Raw genomic sequence first — 19082 nt, 5'->3', positions numbered from 1 at the left:
ACTTTTTTTCTCTTTGTATTATTATTATTAATTTTTTATTTTTATTTTATCCTATTCTTTTTTTATTCATTTATTTATTTTTATTTTTATTTTTATTTTTATTTTATTTCAATTTTGAATGCTGATGTTGTTTTCTCTAGTGTACTTTTTGTGTTCGTCTCTAAGCTCAACTACTTAAAAATTTGTTTAGGAACTATTGTAATTACGAAATGTAAATTGCATATACGAAAACAACCTAAAAAAAAATGGGAAAAAAATAAAGTATAAAAAAAACAAAGCTAAAGCACGTAATGATCCATTCTGAACTGACACAAGAAAAACATTCTTTGCTGCAGTTTTTTTACCGTAGAAGCTGCACAATCCGTACATTTCAAATTGTTGTCTTCAAATCCATTTGAAGAGTCGAGGGTTCATCAGAAGTTTTATATTTAAAATCAATCGCTGTCACTTTTTTTTTAGCTATCTTTACACCATCAAATCAAATTATCTCTTTTTCTCAAAACACATTACAGACTCAATATCAGATTAATACGGAAAAAAAAAAAAATCACCAATCTGCATCAATCAATCATCTGTATATTTAAAAGGGAACATATGTTTTATTATTTTTGTTTTACTACTAGAACATGTTTACATGTTTTAATGTTTGAAAAACACATTAATTTTCTAATCCTGTCTGTTTGAATATACCTGTATTTACCCTCATTTTGAAACGCTCCGTTTTAGCGCCTGTGTCTTTAAGACCCCCCCCTCCTGAAAAAAGCCCAGTCTGCTCTGATTGGCTGGAGAGAAAAATATGGTGCACCTTTGCAAAGGTAGTTCTCAAGCTGTGGGCGGTTATATTGTAATGAGCCTGCATGTGACATAGGAAGAGGAGCCAAATCTGAACAGTTCGTTGAATCACATGTTTTCTGATCTAGACATCCCACAAAAAAACTGACTGGGTCGTCTTATTTCACAGTTTGTGGGTTGGTAGGAACTCCAGATACCCAAATGTATGTGTTCAGGCACTGAAGAAGGGACTTTTTCTTGACATGTCCCCTTTAAAAAACCTACACGTCCTTGCAGTGCTCCTGTGCTGTATTGTTTATTTAGTTTATTACATCTACTTGGAAGTACCTGATATCAACTGAAGCTTGTTAATCTGCACGTATAGCCGTTATTGAACACATTGGTCAAGTGAGTCATGTTGTGAGGAAATTAGATGCCGTGTGTGATGATGACAAGTAACTAGAATGATGTTCTCACTCCCATTGTTGGAGAACAAGACTGTAGACTGTTGGAAACATGGCCGTAGAGTGTGTGATGTCAGCCAGACGGTTGCAGGGTTGGTTATGAAGCCTGGATTTGGTTTTATTGTCTTTCTTGTCACTTAATGGAACCAGAAAATCCAGATTTACAAGGTGACGACGGACTATTATGTTTTATTATTGTTCATCGGTCTGCATATAAATACAAAAAAAGCAAAAGGGTCTGCATATGTTGTTGAAGTCTCCTGTCCCTGTATGAACTCACTGAGGCGTCTACTTGTGCTAATTTGCAAATCAGATGATTCATGAATGGAGTTTTGTAGGTAACAGATTTGGGAGTCTGTGCAGGTTTCCTGAATCTGACATCGGATACCTGATGTGCATTGTCCTTGGCCAAAAAGACACAGTTCCTGTGTCTTTCCTTTTCTCTCTTTCTTTGTCCTTTTTCTCTTCTTCTTCTTCTTCTTCTTCTTCTTCTTCTTCTTCTTCCTCGAGCGAGCATTGCAACCCTCTAGCAAGAAGACATACTATACACGTAGACATTTGTTGATTACCGTCACTGGCTACACGAAAGCTGATATTACTTTTACTTACATCAATGAAGTTCGAATTTAAACCTGAGCATACTTTCTTAAAAAGTAATTCTACGCAACTCTGATAAGCGATTACAGATAATGGATGGATGGATGGATGGATGGATGGATGGATGGATGGATGGATGGATGGATGGATGGATGGATGGATGGATGGATGTACAAGCTCATTTGGAGTGAAGAATCAGGTATAGAGTGTGTCATAGTTAACAATGATCACCCAGAAAGAAAATGATGCCATTGATATTTCTTGGAAGCATTAGCAATCTACTGTGTAATGTTAATATGCTTTTGGGGGAATAATTACTGAGCGTATCGCAAATTACCATGAGTAGTGCATTTGTTAAGTCTACAGATGTAAATGAGCTCAGCCGTGGTTCACCAGATTTGCATAAAGCGTTGCTAAATAAACTCTGATGCCGGACCGACCGGTCTGACGCGCGTCGAGTCTGTCTGGAGAGCACTGGAGCTGAATTATAAGAGAACACTCTTTGGGGACTGCAGGCGTACATTCATCCTGCAAGAAGCATGGCGGCATGTGAGCGGATATTGGATACATAGCCTGATGTCATCAACGCAAAGATCAGTGATTGACTGACAGGGGATTCTTACACTTCTTTAATGAGATTATTTCAGTAAACGGATAAAAAAAAATAGGCTAATACTTAGTTACTGGCTGCTTCAAGCGTGTCACTCTGGACTGGAGCTGCTGTGAAACATTTGTCTGGGTGCAGACATTTCAATCCGCCCACTCCACCAAGTGAAGGACAGTTCTGTCTGATATCAGGCAAGTGAAACATTATAAGTCAGGGAATATGCAGGAGGCCACTGAAGGAAATGGAGAGGTAAAGCAACAGGTTGTTGATTTGCTGCTCTTTTGTCTGGTGTTTGAAGATCTTTACCACTGAATAAATCTTTTAATCTGTGATTTTGCACAGTCAGCAGTAATAAACCAGGTGCAGCAGCTATATGTAGAATGTTCCCTTCCCTCCCATTTAAAAAACAAAAAAATACATATTGCATGAAACCAAACCGCAAATTTTACGCGGTTCCACTTATCTTTCCCTTTACCAGCACAAAACCTCGCTGCAGTCCTTTAATACACAAGGACAGATGCAATTTGACAGTTTAGCGCCTAAAAAGGGCCACAAATATCCCCACCGTGTTTCTTTTTGCTTGAATGAAATATTAAGGAACAGAATCGAAGTGAGACACGATGGACATCCTGTCTGACTGAACAAGTCGTTTTGGAGCATCTCTCATGTGAATATGAATAAAAACACACCACAGCGTTGACATGGCCTACTTTCTCTGTGCTATAAATGATGGACAGAGGGCACATATACGGGGGTGAACTGTTTGTACTCAGAAATCATAACAGCTTGAGATTCTTTAATTTGCATTTAGAGTAAAGTTGAGGGACATTTCTGCTGCAGTCAGAACAGCAGCAGAAATCTCACTTGTCACCACTGCTCAATAACAGACTACATTTTCTGTTACTTCCCAATGACTTCACATAAAATACCTGCAATATTTCAATATGAATCGAACTAAAAGTTGTACTTGAAGACTTCCTCATGACCTGAATATGATTACATTACTGAGACATGAAACATCTCACTGAGACTTAGGGGGTTCAGGAAAAACTTGACTCAACACAGTGTCGCTCTCAGTGATGGCCCAGTTATTCTTAACTATGATCGGTTCAGCATGAGTGCTGTATGTCGTGACAAAAAAATGGGCGAGACAAAAAAATTGCATGAAGTTGGACATACGGATATACCAAGCTACCAAAAGGGCCGACAGATTACGTGGGAACGCACCTTTAGTCATTTGGGTTTTGCCCTGCAGCAGCTATATAATGATTTATATCACATTCTACCTTCAGTGGATCTAATTAGATTTATCTTTTTACACTTAGTTATTCAAAGTCTCATCGGATAAGATCACCAGCTAAATGTTGAAAAATTCAAATGAAAAATGTAACGTGCAAAGCTGCAGCGAACAGAAGTCGGTCACACGGAGGTTTAATCCTTATCTCCAAAGTCTGCTACTGTTGGCCAGAAAAGTAGAGGAGCGAGACAGGAGGTAGAAGAATGTGGAGTGTTTCTTAAGGACACAATGTTTCAGGTGACTGTAAGCCAGACTGGGGATGAAACGTCATCCCATCATCACAGATCCAAGAGGTGGAAAAGTGGTGACCAGGTGGAGTGATGGCCAGACTGCTAGCAGCACACTGGGATCTGATACATCATGTTAGAGTTCAACGTATCCATGTGAAGAATTCCAACCCTTGTATAATTCTATCACACGACTGAGTGGATGTATCAGCTGGTGTTCTGTTTGGTTGGAAAGAAGTTGGAACAGGCGTTTTCACTTCTTCAGCTCGAGACCCAAAAGAGAAATTCGGCGTCTCCCCAAACTTACAAAAACGCATCATAAAATTCCAATAACATCTACATTTATTAACTAATGATAAAGAACACAACAAACCATGAATTTAAAATGTATTTATTTCATTAGAAGTTTCTCACCACCTCATTATGAACTTGAAAAATGAGACCATAGAAGCGGTAAGGTGGCAATACACTCGCTGTCAGCTGTAGTGGAGTGTGGAAAGTATATAAAGTACATCATATCAACAATCATATTTGCTGAGCTGAGTGTAACGTGGAGTTTCTCACCACCTCATAAAATATGTACATACAATGTTGTACTCTCCTTTCTATTTCTCACCTTTCTCATCTCTCCATTTCTTGCCCCCTCCCTTCGTCCCTCGGCCTTAAACCCATAAACATTTAGTAACATTCTGATTCATTTTAGAGGCTGACCTGACATGCTAGAAGGCCAAGGGGTATTATATTATTTCATCTAAGGCCCAATGGCATCCAATGGGAAGTCTGTGGCTGGTTGAAGGGCTTGGTTTCTGGATATTATCATTAAAAATCTCACTTGTCACCACAAGAATTTCTGACATTCGTCCGGCATGGATTGTGACACACATAGACCCTGAAATAACATAAACGTAATACACACAATACTGACTCTTCCACCATTGAATAATGTTGAATAAATGCCCTTAACTGCCTAATCCACATTAGAGACAAGCCTGCGAATTGGGGACGGAATGTCAGAATGTCAGCCGCAGCTAACGAGATAACGTCAGCAATCGCGGCTAACACTGACAAGTAGCCTAATGTACTTAGCTAGTGAGCACACTAGTCACCAACTAACAGACATAAACGAAATAAACAATTCAAATGCTACACAAGCAATCACATGACTGACTTTCCCACTGTCAAAACACTGTCTCTTGAAAGTCTCTTCTTTGCACAGGAAAAATCCTTTTGACTCGCCCCGATGCTGTGAATGCAGAACCTTATTTAAATCATTTGGTCCTAAAAGTTGTAAAATGCAAATGAGTTATTTCCCTTCCTCCGTTCTTGTGAATGAGACCCAGACCAAGGCTGGACCTCGGTTAGTTTCATAGGAACGCTGTATCTAGTTCTCTTCATACATCCATGCTTTATGTGTAGGCTTTGTAACTGATGTGCAATATTCTACAAGTTTCTGATGCTGGTAGAGTTTGTTGAAAGTGGAGTCAACATTGAGCAAGTTATAAAAAAAAAAGGCCCAGATATCTGCTCATTTCAGTAACACGCAACTAAGGCCCTGTTCAGACCTGGCATTGACATGCGTCCTGAGTGATCCGATCACAAGTGGACAGCTCTGGGGGCGCCCCGGTAGCTCACCTGGTAAAGCGGGCGCCCCGTGTGCCAAGGCTGAGTCCTTGCTGCAGTGGCCCGGGGTTCTAATCTGACCCTTTGCTGCATGTCATCCTCTCTCTCTCTCTCTCTCTCTCTCCCTCCCCCTTTCTGAACTAGCACTATCTCTGTCAAATAAAGGCAGAAGCCAAAAAAAAAATCTTAAAAAAAAAAAAAAACAAGTGGACAGCTCTAGGTACGTCTGTTCACATCTGGCATTAGAATGCGTCTCCACATGCGTCTCTTCAGTGGCCACTTGTGATCCGATCTCACTTCCCCGCTCTATATGCAAATAAACACATAGTAAACACACGGCTAATACAGCAGACGCTGTGACGTAATATTACATCAATGTCATTAGTGATATCTACATATTCGTGACTGTTATTCGTAATTTGGGTACATTTTATTAACATCAAAATAAAGGCTTATAGCGGAGCTCTAAATCCCACAGCAGGAATCCTCTTGTCCTGTTATCATCCTTGTCAGTACATTGTGTACTGAACTACATACTGTTATACAAGTTCTTCTTAGCTGATACCTCCTCTGTGAACTAAAGGACTAAAGACCACCCGACCCTTTCTCTGACCTCTGACAGGAACCCTGATGCCGGGGGACCAGATCTTGGAGGTGAACGGGGACAGCCTAGTAGGAGTCACAAGTGAAAGGTAGTCTCAGTAAAGAATTACTACTGCTCTTGTTGTTCGTTAAAGCACACGAGTGACTGAGGTGATGCTGTAACAATAATAACGTAAATGTGTGTTTGTTTCCACAGGGCTGTGGACATCTTGAGAGGCGCCTCTGCAACCAATCTCATGCGTCTTCTCATTGCCAGAGATGAGGAAGCAAAGTAAGCAAATGTCTCTGTACAGTATACGATACAGTACAGTTGATGTGGTGGCACGCTGGTTCTCACAGTGCTTGTCAGGGGATCCATCATTTCGTGATTATTTTTCTCCAACCCTAAAATACATTCTTAACTTCCTATACCGCATTTCATACTTTCATATTTGAATATTCAAAGTGCTTATTCTCACCCTGGTGTAATTAGAGATTTCCTTTGTAATTTTTCAAACACACAAGCTATAACGGATCGAGATTTCTGATAAATTATAAATTATTCACACAACCATTGAATAACAAGGCAAATGTATCAGCTCAAATACTTGCATGTAATACATATAAGACACATACAGTAGTATTGATTGGCACGGCAAAGCGTATATTACTGATATTACAGAGGCTGGTAGTATTAGTGCTCAACCAGCTTTCTAATCTGACCGCAGCCAGTTTTGGTGAAAACAAGGTCAGTGCCAGCAGTCAGCATCACAGGCCTCATCTCTCCCCCCATTGAATCCACTTCACACATCATGATCCTTAATTGTAAATTGACAAAGGTAGCAGTGGATTTGCATATTTAAATGAGCAAGACATGTCAGCCCTGATAGTTCCTAAAAAAATTTGGTATTTTTTTTTTGCCTGTGAGCGTAATCCTCAGTGAAGCGACTCTGATGCCGACATGATTTGCGCCTCAGAGGATATTACATGCCAGAAATTAGAAGTTAATAGTGGGAATAGCAGCAGTGTGACACAGCCGTCAGAAGCACTACTGTGGATTTATTGGGCAGATCCTAGTATGAGTAAGTAGAACTGCATGAATGTGAGTGCTGACATGCGACACCCTACGATTTATGAAGGTTAAAACGTGAATGTCTTGTGTAGAGTAGTTTTCGAGCTGATGAGTACTCTAATGTAGTGATGGATTCCTACAAAGTGGTGTCAGTGGTGAGGTAACCCCCCGCCCCTCCCCTTGTCTTTGTGGTGGAATGACAGCAGACTAAGGGAGGGAGGAGAGAGAGCTTAACCTAGGGGCTGTGCTCCTGACGAGATGAGCCTTGTGTGTTAATCTGTGCTCTGTGCTTTAACTACCCTCCCGGAGCAGAGGATGGAGCAGGAGCTGGAGGGGAGGAGAGTGGATGGCAGTGGGAAGAGAGGGGGATTATGCCTGTCTGTCTGTCTCCATCTCCCCCTCAACAGATTTCCTCTACTTCTTTTAAAAACAAGTCAAAACTAGCTTAGTGCTTGCTACACACTTACCAGCTGTGACAGCCTGTAAATATGAAAAGAAAATCAATTCACGGTACTATTATCATCATAACCTCAGGAAAGACTTCTCTCTTTAACAAAAGGTCAAAATTCACCAGAAACGATGATGATGAAAACGATGAAATGGATTGTCTAGGGGACTGTAAAGCCAAAGTTACCATGGTTCCGCTAGAGTCCCCGTGACGTGAATGTCGTCATCAGAGGGTGTACCCCAGGAAGAGCGCCGGTCGTTGATGCCAACTTTCTTAGTGGCCACACGGCGGTATTACAAATTCTGTGTCTGTCACGTGATGCCATTGGTCCCAAAAAGACTTTTTCCCCATAGACTTACATTGGGAAAGACACGTCTGTAACTCGGCGGATAATTTTTTTTTTTGAGGTGAATCAACTTCCCCGTACGAACACCTAAATAGCCCTTATTTAAATCGTTAAGTTTTTAAAGTTGTAAAACAAACTAACAGCCGAATCCAGAGTTATTTCCCTTCCTTTGTTCATGTAAATGAGACCCAGACCGAGGCTGGAGCGCAAGCCGTGACGACGGCGTGACGTTGGGACTCCGTGACCGAGTCATGTGACTGAGCGGACACTACTGCACATGTTCCGTGTTGCCCAACATCCGGGTACTTTTCCAGGCAGAAGTGGAACCATTTAGGCTTCATGCGCCACTGAGCAACTTTCATAGGAATGAACGGGGCCCCGCCTCCAACGCTGTATCCAGTTCTCTTAGTACATCCATGTGTACTACGTGTAGGCTCTGTGCGGACGACAGCATACTGCCGATTTGTTGTGACCGTGCGGCCACTTCCAGGGATCACAACATTCCAGGTGTTACACTTGTGAATTTGTAGAGCAATGTTGGTGATATGGTGTGGTCATATCGTTATTACGAGTTCTCTGGCACACACATGAAGACATGCAAATACATGCCATGTGCATTTTTGTGCTGACTGCAGAGAGTGGTAACACAAGTCTCCTCCTTGGTCGAATCGTCTACAAAATCATCTGTTATTTGTACTGAGAATACAGCTGTTGGCAAGAGGAGATCACAAACACGTTTCCGGGATATTTTGGCTTCACTTCTGTGGACAATGGGAGGAAGTGGAGGCACGTTGTCCATCTTTATGTACAGTCTGTGTCTTTAACATGTTTGTTAGGCCTTTAAGTCCCAGTAAAACAGCAGTTATAATGTGACTGAAATGAAATGGAATATGTGGTCAGGGTAGAATTACTAGAGGGATTTGATTTGATTTCTCAAATGTGGATGTGACTTAGCAAGCACGAGTCTCTGGAGAACCAAAGCAGTACACAGTTGTAGAGGACCGTTGGTCTCCACCCACGCCTCCCTCATCCGCGTTGTTACCAGGAGGCGGAGGATGATTGAGAAATGAATAAATTAGAACTCATATCTTAAGAAATCAGTAGGTAAAAGCGTTGATTACATTTCCTAACACCCATCTCTAAAACATGATATTGCTCCGCTAGCTGCAACGACACACGAGGTTGAGAGCAGTTTTTGATGGGTGGGGCTTAGCCAGTTGCCCCTAATCACACTTGATTGGATAGAATCATGTTTACACCCCCGAGTGCAAAGATGACAAAGATTAAAAGATTTGAACGTCACAGGAGGCGAACGATCAAAAGAATAAGTGTGACAGTTTGTCCGATTCTAAAGACTGCTTCATTGTTCTGATTATGTCCAAATGAATGAGCTGTCCCTGCTGTTGCAACCTTTAACCCAATCATCTGCTGCTCTTGCTGCTGCTGCAGCTGGTTATGAAAGAGGTGCGGCCTGAGGTCGTCTTTTTGTGCTGTCAAAGAACAATTTGTGTCCTTTTTTTTTTTTTTTTTTACCCGCGAGCCGATGTTACCGCTTATCATAATCTGCTTAGAAACGGCACATTCAAATCATCATCCACAGGGGATATCACATTGTTGTGTTGAACACAAACAAGGTGTTAAGCAGACAACTGAAGCGTGACATAGGATAATAATAATAATACTAAAAGTTACCATAACTTATTCCCATGCCCTAAACCATGATGATAAAAAGACTGCTGTGCCTTCTACGTCACAGACTTACATAATGTGACATGCAGATTTAGATATTATAGGTAGCCTATTGTATATTTATATGCAAAAAAACAAGTTGTATATTTTATTAAATATTAAATACATTCAATCAGCTCTACTCTTTCCATTTAGAAATCAGAAATGTAACCACTCTAATGATTTAACATGTTGTATACCTCAGTAATACCTCAGTATACCTCAGTATACCTCAATTACTTTATTGATAGGGATATATTCAAGGTTAATTCTGGTTCAGACTCTGTCTTCGGCAATAAAACTGCTTGTCTTGTCCATAACTGACAAACTCTTATCCCCATAATGTTTCTCTTTTTGGTTTCCCTGAATAGGAGAGAGTTTGCTGAGTTGCTGGAGAAGTATGGATCTAATGGTAGCACGGGATCAACGCGCAACTCTCCCATACAGCAAGGTAGGCAAATCCCTACTTGAATGATACATTACACATTCTGTTTTATTTATTTTTTTCAAGCAGTCGCCTAACTGTAATTTAATGTTGGCATATCCCCTGCTCAAGTAAATGTATGTGAAATTAAATTTCCGTGTTCACACTGTACAAGTCTCTTTAACCCTTTGAGACCCGCGGGAGCGCTGCTGGCGATCCAGACTGGCTTTACTGTCTTTCAGAGACTGTAGCGGGCTTTAGAGCTAGAGTGTAGGTGCTGGTATCATATAAGGAATCCAGTGGTACCAACATGTTAGCTTCGCTTGAAAAATTGGCATGGCCATTTTTCAAAGGGGTCCTTTGACCCCTGACCTCGAGATATGTGAATGAGAACGGGTTCTATGGGTACCTACGAGTCTCCCCTTTACAGACCACTTTATGATAATCACATGGAAGTTTGTGGCAAAAACCATTGCATGCATTACAAATGTGTTATTTTTGCTTATTCTAAAAAATGGTGTATTTGAATATTTCAGCATACTGAGGTCCCTTAACAGTCTGGGAATTGCATAAATTGGGCGTGACGGTAAATCTGGGACTTTGTGGATCCAATGAGCCCAATTGTATTCACGTGTGATGATGTTAGTCCCCATAGTAACTGAAACTTGACATCACTGTATAAACTGTGGTGACCTCTAGGATAATCACAGCCTCATGAAACTTTACAACCATAAACTAGAGACCTAGAGCATTCAGAGGATGGATGGCTTTCCAAGATAGACTGACAACAGAAGTGCTCGCCATCCAATCGCCGAAAAATGCAATTCTTGCAGAAATCTCCAAATGTTGTTGATACCAAATCACAGCATGGCTTTTTCTTTGATGTTCCTCGAGGTCTTGGTGTCTTAATGTGGTATTTTGGACCGATTATTTTTTTTATCAGTTTTTGAGTGGTAAAAAAAAATGTGTTCAATTTAGCACTAAATCTGTGTACCAAATGGTATCAACCCAAAAATTGCTGCAACAACTTATGAGACATAAGCGAGCATGGGAATGGCCATCATGTAATTCCATCATAATGTTCTAAGCCCTTATACACTTTCACTATTTGTTCTGTATTTGACAGAGTACTAAGCCTAAAGGGTAGATGGAGTAAGTCTGCCTTTAAAAATGGCTTATGACAAGTGCACTTGTCCATTACACAATTGCCAACATCTGTTTCAGTCGGAAGGAGGCAGCCAGATGGTCTGGTCAGGTCTGTGCAGGGGATGGTGTTGATGCATCACGGTACATCTATTTTTGTGGGTATTGAAAATATTTTTGCGGAGAGAGTCCAGAGAGCTCCAGAATGAGGATACATGGAGTTATCCTGTTGATATACAGTTACTGTGGTTGGCTCACCACACGCTCAAAGATTACAAGGTGAGATACCGCAAGGGTTAGGGTTATGCTTCAAATGAACTAATTCGTAAGACGTGTTGTCCGACCTTGTTGGAAATCAAAAGTGTTTGTAGTGGTTCCGAACAGCCACGCTTGAAGGTGGGGAGCAAAGCCAGTCGTCATAGAGACGGGCGAGATGCAATAATGGTATGAATGTGGGGATATTATTACATATGTTTTCAGGTAGTCCCGGAGGGCATTCACATGTTGCACTCGGTTGTACACGTGAAGAGTGACAGAAATGGTTTTGTAAAATGAGAGCTTAAGAGAGACGTTCAAACCCTGGCTCTTTTCTCACCTCTGCACAGCTGGCCAATCTTGAGGTAGATATGAATGTGTGATTGTAGTTGGGGAAAGTGGGTTGATTTACCGAGTTGATAACCACCTTCATAGGACCGTTTAGCGTGATCTCGTTTGTTAGGGTTAGTTAAGCCAGATAACGAGAAGATACCCTGGGTATGTCGAACTTGCTTCGTAGTACAGGCCTCTGGAGGAGTTACCATTTCCTCCACAAGAAGCGCAACAAAAGGCCACAATTTTAAGCCTTTAGGAGTTGCAGTGCAAATGATACTATAGTAAAGTACAGTAAAGTATAGTATAAAACACGTTGTTTATGGTGCACAAAATGATTAGAGCAATGTGATGCTCATTTTATGCCTGGTTTGGAGATGTAAACAACCAGACCCTGTTCATGTTAACAAACGTACTGTAATGACAGAATGTTTGAGTATTTTCTACCATGTTGTTGTGCCTTGCTTTGCACCCCAATTACTCACTTCAGGAAGTAAGAGCTCTGTGTGTGATAGCTCACAAAAATGTCCTTTCAACTCATTTTATCAAAGAATCCATGGCATCCTTGTTTACTGCAGAATTTCAGCATTGAATAACCTCCCCAATGTGAGATTTACCTTTGAATCTGAGGACAGGAAAGAAGCAGATGTTTACCCCAGGCAGTGGATAAAAAAAAATTAAAAAAATTCTGGGGCATATTTGGGCTCCTCGGCAGTTGGTTTGGTCAGCATATTGGGTATTATTCAGTGCTTAGAGAGTCGCTCAGGCTTGAGAAATGTTTAACAGGAACATAGAAATTTTTTCGGTGAAGAGCCTCAGTGCAAGTTGAGCCATCTGTAGCAGCAGCTAATTGTTGAAGACTTCTATTTCAGTACAGTATGTCTGAAATGTTCAAAATGTTTTTTTCCCTCCTCTTATTTTCTTAGAACACACACACACTGGCCATCATGTTTGCTTACTAGCCCTCATCTAAATAAGTACTTATCCAGTATAAGTAATTATTTAGATACGTATCTAAAGCCATCTCTTACCACGTTGACAATTGTTGATTGTACACCTCCTAGGACAGCACAGGTTAAACGACTGTCCTCACTTTTTGTCTATTTTGTTCTTTCTTGCCATTCCAAAGGAGGCCGCTACCTGGATAGCACGTCATCTGGTTCCTCCTCTCGATCCCAGAGTCCGTTGCTGTTGAGCCCGGCGGGCTCTCAGAACATGTACAACAATGGGCCCATGCTGCGCTCCCTCAGGTAAGATCTGTTTGTACAGGATTCCCATCAGCTGCTGCTCTCCTTGTTGTTAAGAGACTGAGCTGGGGAGTTGTGGCTAACAACAACTAACAACTAACTGTTTTGTAGATTTGTATCCATGTGTCATTATTACTCTTGGCAGGTGGGCAGTTGACATTAAAGGTCCCATATTATAAAAAAGCGATATTTTCATGTTTTTTTATTATAAAGCAGGCTTAAGTCCTATATAAATTGAAATGCTCAATCCACAGGGAAATACACACAGCCCATATTCAGAGACTCTGCATTTGAAACAAGCTGTCAGGATTTCTGTCCATTTGTGATGTCAGGAATATACAATATTTAGACCCTTTACACAGATTTAAACGTAAACATTCTAAATGTGTCCCAGTTTATCCCTGGTTGCAGTGTATGTGAATGTCATCAGCTGACAGGAAGTACACATGGACCCAAGCTGTTGCCTAGCAACACAATTCTGTTGCAATTTCGTCGCAATTCCGTCGAAATGCGCTAAAACAGAGCGTTTAAGGCAGAGGGTAAATACAGGCATATTCAGGCCGACAGTATGAGGAAAATAAAGAGTTTTTTGAACATTGCATCATGTAAACATGTTCTAGTAGAAACACAAAATACAAGAATGATCCTGAAAATGAGCATAATATGGGACCTTTAAATGGTAACAACTTACTTGAAGGGGTGTGCATAATGACACCGTCATAACAATGAAGGGGGATTTATGAATCTTTAAAACTTATCCTTTAATGTTATGTATTAGTCAACACATTCTCACTCCCAGCTCGTCAAATACCGCAGCTGGGTCACTTGCGTTACTTTTGGACGTGTCAGGGACGGCGTTTCAACATACGCTTGTTACATGCATAGTGTCCTTTCAAAATAAACTTCCGTTTTCACAGGAAGTTAGGTTTAGGCAGCACAACCACGTAGGTAGGGTTAGTAAACTGACGTGGTTGACGTTAACTTTACTGACTAACGACTCATGTGACTCACGGGGACTGACTAAAGACTGGTGTGACTGATGTCCCGCAGTCTAAAGACATGCAGGTTAGGTTCGTTGTTGACTCTAAATGTCCCGTAGGTGTGAATGTGAGCATGAATGGTTGTCTGTCTCTGTGATAGTCTGGCGACCTGGCCAGGGTGCACCTGACCGTGCCTTCATTCCCAAAAATAGAGCCCCTCTTCTTTACCTCAAAGATTGATGTGTTTGTGTGTCTTTGTGTTCTCAGTCATCCAGGTGAAGGAGTGATTCAGCTCATCTCAGTGGCGCGATCCAGCAGTTTGGGTATCACCATCGGAGGAGGCTCCAACAAGCCCGACGGCCCTGCTGTCTTCATCCAGGAGGTGCTGTCTGGAGGAGACTGTCACCGGGTAAGAAATGAAGCCACCAGCCTAAAATACTCATGAAACACCTAAAACTGCAGACATTGAATGTGAAGGAAAGATGAAGGGTGTAGTGAAGGGAGTGATGTTGCTCCGAGCCATACCAAGATGTTTTCACTGTGTAAATAAGTAAAACTGTATTATAACACACAATATTTTTGACACACATCCATCACTGACTTATATACATTATACGCGTTAACATGTTAGCAAGCTCTTGCTGACTTACATAACCAGAAGACATATTCTCATGGACTATGATATGATAACAACAGTACAAATCATATTGTTACTTGAGGAACATGACACATTGAATTTGATATGCTCACTGTACCCCATGAGCACTGACTGGAGGATGCAGGAAGTAAAGAGTGCATGTGCAGACCTCTGCAGCTTTGGCCTTAGATTAGTGTGAAATACTGCTTAGCCATGCCTCAGGTCACAGGCTGCTGATCCTGTTTCTGTCCGGACATACAGTAACAGCCTGTCACCACAAATATATGTATGACCATCCAGACACACATTTATTGAATTCATACATACCACAGACCTTTACATGTTTAGTGGCCCTCAAACTCTCACTCACTCACTCACTCACTCATCTTCAACCACTGATCCGGGGTCGGGTCGCGGGGGCAACAGCTCCAGCAGGGGACCCCAAACTTCCCTTTCCCGGGCCACATTAACCAGCTCTGACTGGGGGATCCCGAGGCGTTCCCAGGCCAGTGTGTAGATATAATCTCTCCACCTAGTCCTGGGTCTTCCCGTGGCCTCCTCCCAGCTGGTCGTGCCTGGAACACCCCCCTATAGGGAGGCGCCCTTCTTACTAGATGCCCGAACCACCTCAGCTGGCTCCTTACAACGCAAAGGAGCGGCGGCTCTACTCCGAGTCCCTCACGGATGACTGAGCTTCTCACCTTGTCTCTAAGGGAGACTGCAGCCACCCTCCTGAGAAAACCCATTTCGGCCGCTTGTACCCGCGATCTAGTTCTTTCGGTCATAACCCAGCCCTCATGACCATAGGTGAGAGTAGGAAGGAAGATCGACCGGTAGATCTGGAGCTTTGCCTTACGGCTCAGCTCTGTTTTCGTCACAACGGTGCGGTAAAGTGAATGCAATACCGCCCCCCCGCTGCTCCGATTCTCCGGCCAATCTCACGTTCCATTGTCCCCTCAGTCGCGAGCAAGACCCCAAGGTACTTGAACTCCTTCACTTGGGGTAAGGACTCATTCCCTACCCGGAGCAGGCAATCCATCGGTTTCCTGCTGAGAACATTGGCCTCAGATTTAGAGGTGCTGATCCTCATCCCGGCTGATCCTCATGCAGCCACCCTCCTGAGAAAACCCATTTCGGCCGCTTGTACCCGCGATCTAGTTCTTTCGGTCATAACCCAGCCCTCATGACCATAGGTGAGAGTAGGAAGGAAGATCGACCGGTAGATCTGGAGCTTTGCCTTACGGCTCAGCTCTGTTTTCGTCACAACGGTGCGGTAAAGTGAATGCAATACCGCCCCCCCGCTGCTCCGATTCTCCGGCCAATCTCACGTTCCATTGTCCCCTCAGTCGCGAGCAAGACCCCAAGGTACTTGAACTCCTTCACTTGGGGTAAGGACTCATTCCCTACCCGGAGCAGGCAATCCATCGGTTTCCTGCTGAGAACATTGGCCTCAGATTTAGAGGTGCTGATCCTCATCCCGGCCGCTTCACACTCGGCTGCGAACCGCCCCAGTGCGTTGCTGAAGGTCACGGTCTGATGAAGCCAACAGAACCACATCATCTGCAAAGAGCAGAGACGCAATTCTAAGGTCCCCAAACCGGACACTCTCTTCTCCCCAGCTGCGCCTTGAGATCCTGTCCTTGAAAATCTTAAACAGAATTGGTGACAAGGGACAACCCTGGCGGAGGCCAACACCCACCGGAAATTTGTTTGACTTTGTGCCGACTATACGGACACAGCTCTCACTTACAAAGACCGGATGGCTCATAGCAGCAACCCCGGGACCCCATATTCCCGCAGTACCCCCTCCCCCCCCCCCCGCAGGACTCCCCAGGGGACGTGGTCGTAAGCCTTTCAGAACAACATCAGAATGTGTAACTGTTCCAAGTAAAAATTATCTTCAAAAGGTTAGGTGGAGAAAGGTTTTGGATTGAAAGGATTTGGATAAATTGGTTTATTTGGGAAAATTCAAGCAGTTGAACTCCTTCCTTATTTTTTCTAAAACACAGAATACATTGAATATTTCTCTGTTATCTGTAGTGTCACCATGTCTCCCTGAAGGAAATTACCATGAGGTGACAAACATAACAGTCCTGCCTGTTCATTAATTCCTATTGAATATTTAGGCATTCATGCTGGATTAAAGAACATTAAACACACACTGCATATTTCTCAGTGTTTGTGTTGTTTCACTGTCAGTGTTGCTCTATTAGAGGAGTCCCAGAGTCCCAGAACAGACACACTACACCAAGTGTGAAGGTCAGCCATCAAGCTAGGACTCTGCTTAGGGCATCACCCTGCTGCTGCTCCCCCATCACACACACACACACACACACACACACACACACACACACACACACACACACACAACACATTTACAATGCAGAGGATTTTGCCTTGCATACTGGTAGATCTGTGCATGCTACAAGAGCAGCAGCAGCACCTGCAGTCCCTATCTGGTGCGTGGCATCATCGCTCACAAATGTATAGTTTCTTTTAGAGTTTGAGGACTATTTTCAGCAGAGGATTAATCTACATTTGGTGCTCTAGTGAGTGTTTCCACTAACAGGAGGTGTGTGTGTTTGGTGTGGCTCATTTAGATGTACACACACAAAACTTGGATTAAGTTTTTATTGTTTTTTTCTTGGATTTGTTGAAAGTGTAGAATACCACCAGACTTACACTTTAATCCCCGGATCATTACACATCCAATTTTTATATCCTGAGAGAAGCTGGCTATTTGTTGTAAGACTGGCTAATAGAAGGGGGCTGAAGGAACTTGCACAGGAGTGCACTGGGGGAAGCATGTAATGGTTGAGGTGAGAGAGAGAGAAAAAAAGTAAATGTTCCATTAATCTTAATGGGAAGTTGCTGTTCAACATGATGCATGAGCTCTGTACCCTGGCCACAGTGTCTCAGGGAATGTAGGGAACACAGTCATTTGTGCTTGACAGAAACTAGGCAACAAGTGCTGGATACTGCAACCTCACAGGAGGCCTATACCATCCCTTTGTCTGCTTAGGAGAGAGAGCAGCAAATGAATGCTATACCTATGGTTAACATGAAGGCTTCATCAGTAAGGCACACTCTGGTTTGTCAGGTTGACATAGACTGTGGAATGCTGACTGTACCGAGTATCAACCGTCAGATTAGAGAAGAGAGAGACACAGTTAGTATCCTAGCAGAGAAAAAACATCTGAAAAATGTAATATCACTTTCAAAGCAGGAACTCACTCAGATCGCCTCCCATCTGTCAGGAAGTTACCCTCTCACAGATTGAAGGGGAATTGGAACGAAGATGTTGAATTAGCGCCAACAATGACGGCCTTACCGTGATAGGCAGGTGCACTGAAACAAGCCTACACACCCCTCCGTTTGCACATATTGCTGCCGCCTTCCTTTTCTCCAGCTTCCCCTGCTTCTCTCTCTCCAATCCCATCCTCCTCGCCTCTCTGTCCGCCCACTCACTGTCAACTGTGGGCAAAATGACAGGGAAGCAAAAGAGGAGAATGGAGGGGTAGAGACAGAGAATACTGGAATGCGCTTGAAGAAAGCTGTTTCTAAGCAGCATGTGTCTTGTTGCATATGTCCTGCAAGGTTTTACATCATTCTTATTGAAGATGGCAGACGGGAGTCACAGAGAGCGCCTCAGGGCTAAGAATATATCCCATGATCCCTGTGGAAAGTTGTTTGAGACTGGCTTGTACCTTTTGGTACAGTATTTACAAAATGGGTTTCTATGTGTATTGTGACTTTTGCTGCAAATAGCTGTTACATGTTTAGATTTCCTCTCTCTATATAAGTTAAATCAGACACATCAACACCCATCTCCTCAACAGTTATACAGTTAGTTTTTATAAATTCAATTTCATTGGCCTTTTTTTACTATTCTAGCGTGATATACTATCAGAGAAGTTTGGTAGTATCTGTCAACTCTGATCAAATCTGATGTCAAGAGTTTGGGAGTCATCTTAAATTCTAATTTAAGTTTTTTATCTCATATCAGCACCATCATCAAAACAGCTTTCTTCCATTCGAAAAACGTAGCCAATATTTGACCCTTGTCGACCCAGAATGGAAAATTGGGAAAGTAGCCTTCGTTAGTTATGCTCCTAAACTTTGGAACATATGAGACATCAGGAAGTCAAACTTGGTTGTTTAAAACAGTTGTTTTAAGTCATTCCTTGGTTTGTGGACTACCATTTTGATGCCTTGAGTTTGGCATTTTTGCTGTCGCCATCTTGTTTTTTTTGGTGCCAGAAGTGACCATATTTGGACGAGAGGGTGGAGCTATGGAGAAGCTA

At 42.4% G+C, this 19082-nt stretch overlaps 1 protein-coding gene across 3 annotated transcripts in view; it reads left to right on the top strand.

Annotated features, from left to right (window-relative positions):
* Nucleotides 1-19082, top strand: part of LOC141780000 (syntaxin-binding protein 4) — a 94313-nt gene that overhangs the window by 50495 nt on the left and 24736 nt on the right. For all 3 annotated transcript variants that reach the window (XM_074655042.1, XM_074655041.1, XM_074655043.1), the window contains 5 exons: nt 6206-6275; nt 6383-6457; nt 10131-10210; nt 13044-13164; nt 14409-14550. In XM_074655042.1, coding sequence (XP_074511143.1) covers nt 6206-6275; nt 6383-6457; nt 10131-10210; nt 13044-13164; nt 14409-14550 — 488 coding nt within the window. The remainder of the gene's footprint in view (nt 1-6205; nt 6276-6382; nt 6458-10130; nt 10211-13043; nt 13165-14408; nt 14551-19082) is intronic.

Source organism: Sebastes fasciatus, chromosome 13, assembly GCF_043250625.1.
Source record: "Sebastes fasciatus isolate fSebFas1 chromosome 13, fSebFas1.pri, whole genome shotgun sequence".
In the NCBI taxonomy this organism is placed as follows: Eukaryota; Metazoa; Chordata; class Actinopteri; order Perciformes; family Sebastidae; genus Sebastes; species Sebastes fasciatus.
This window is presented reverse-complemented; position numbering and strand designations above follow the sequence as displayed.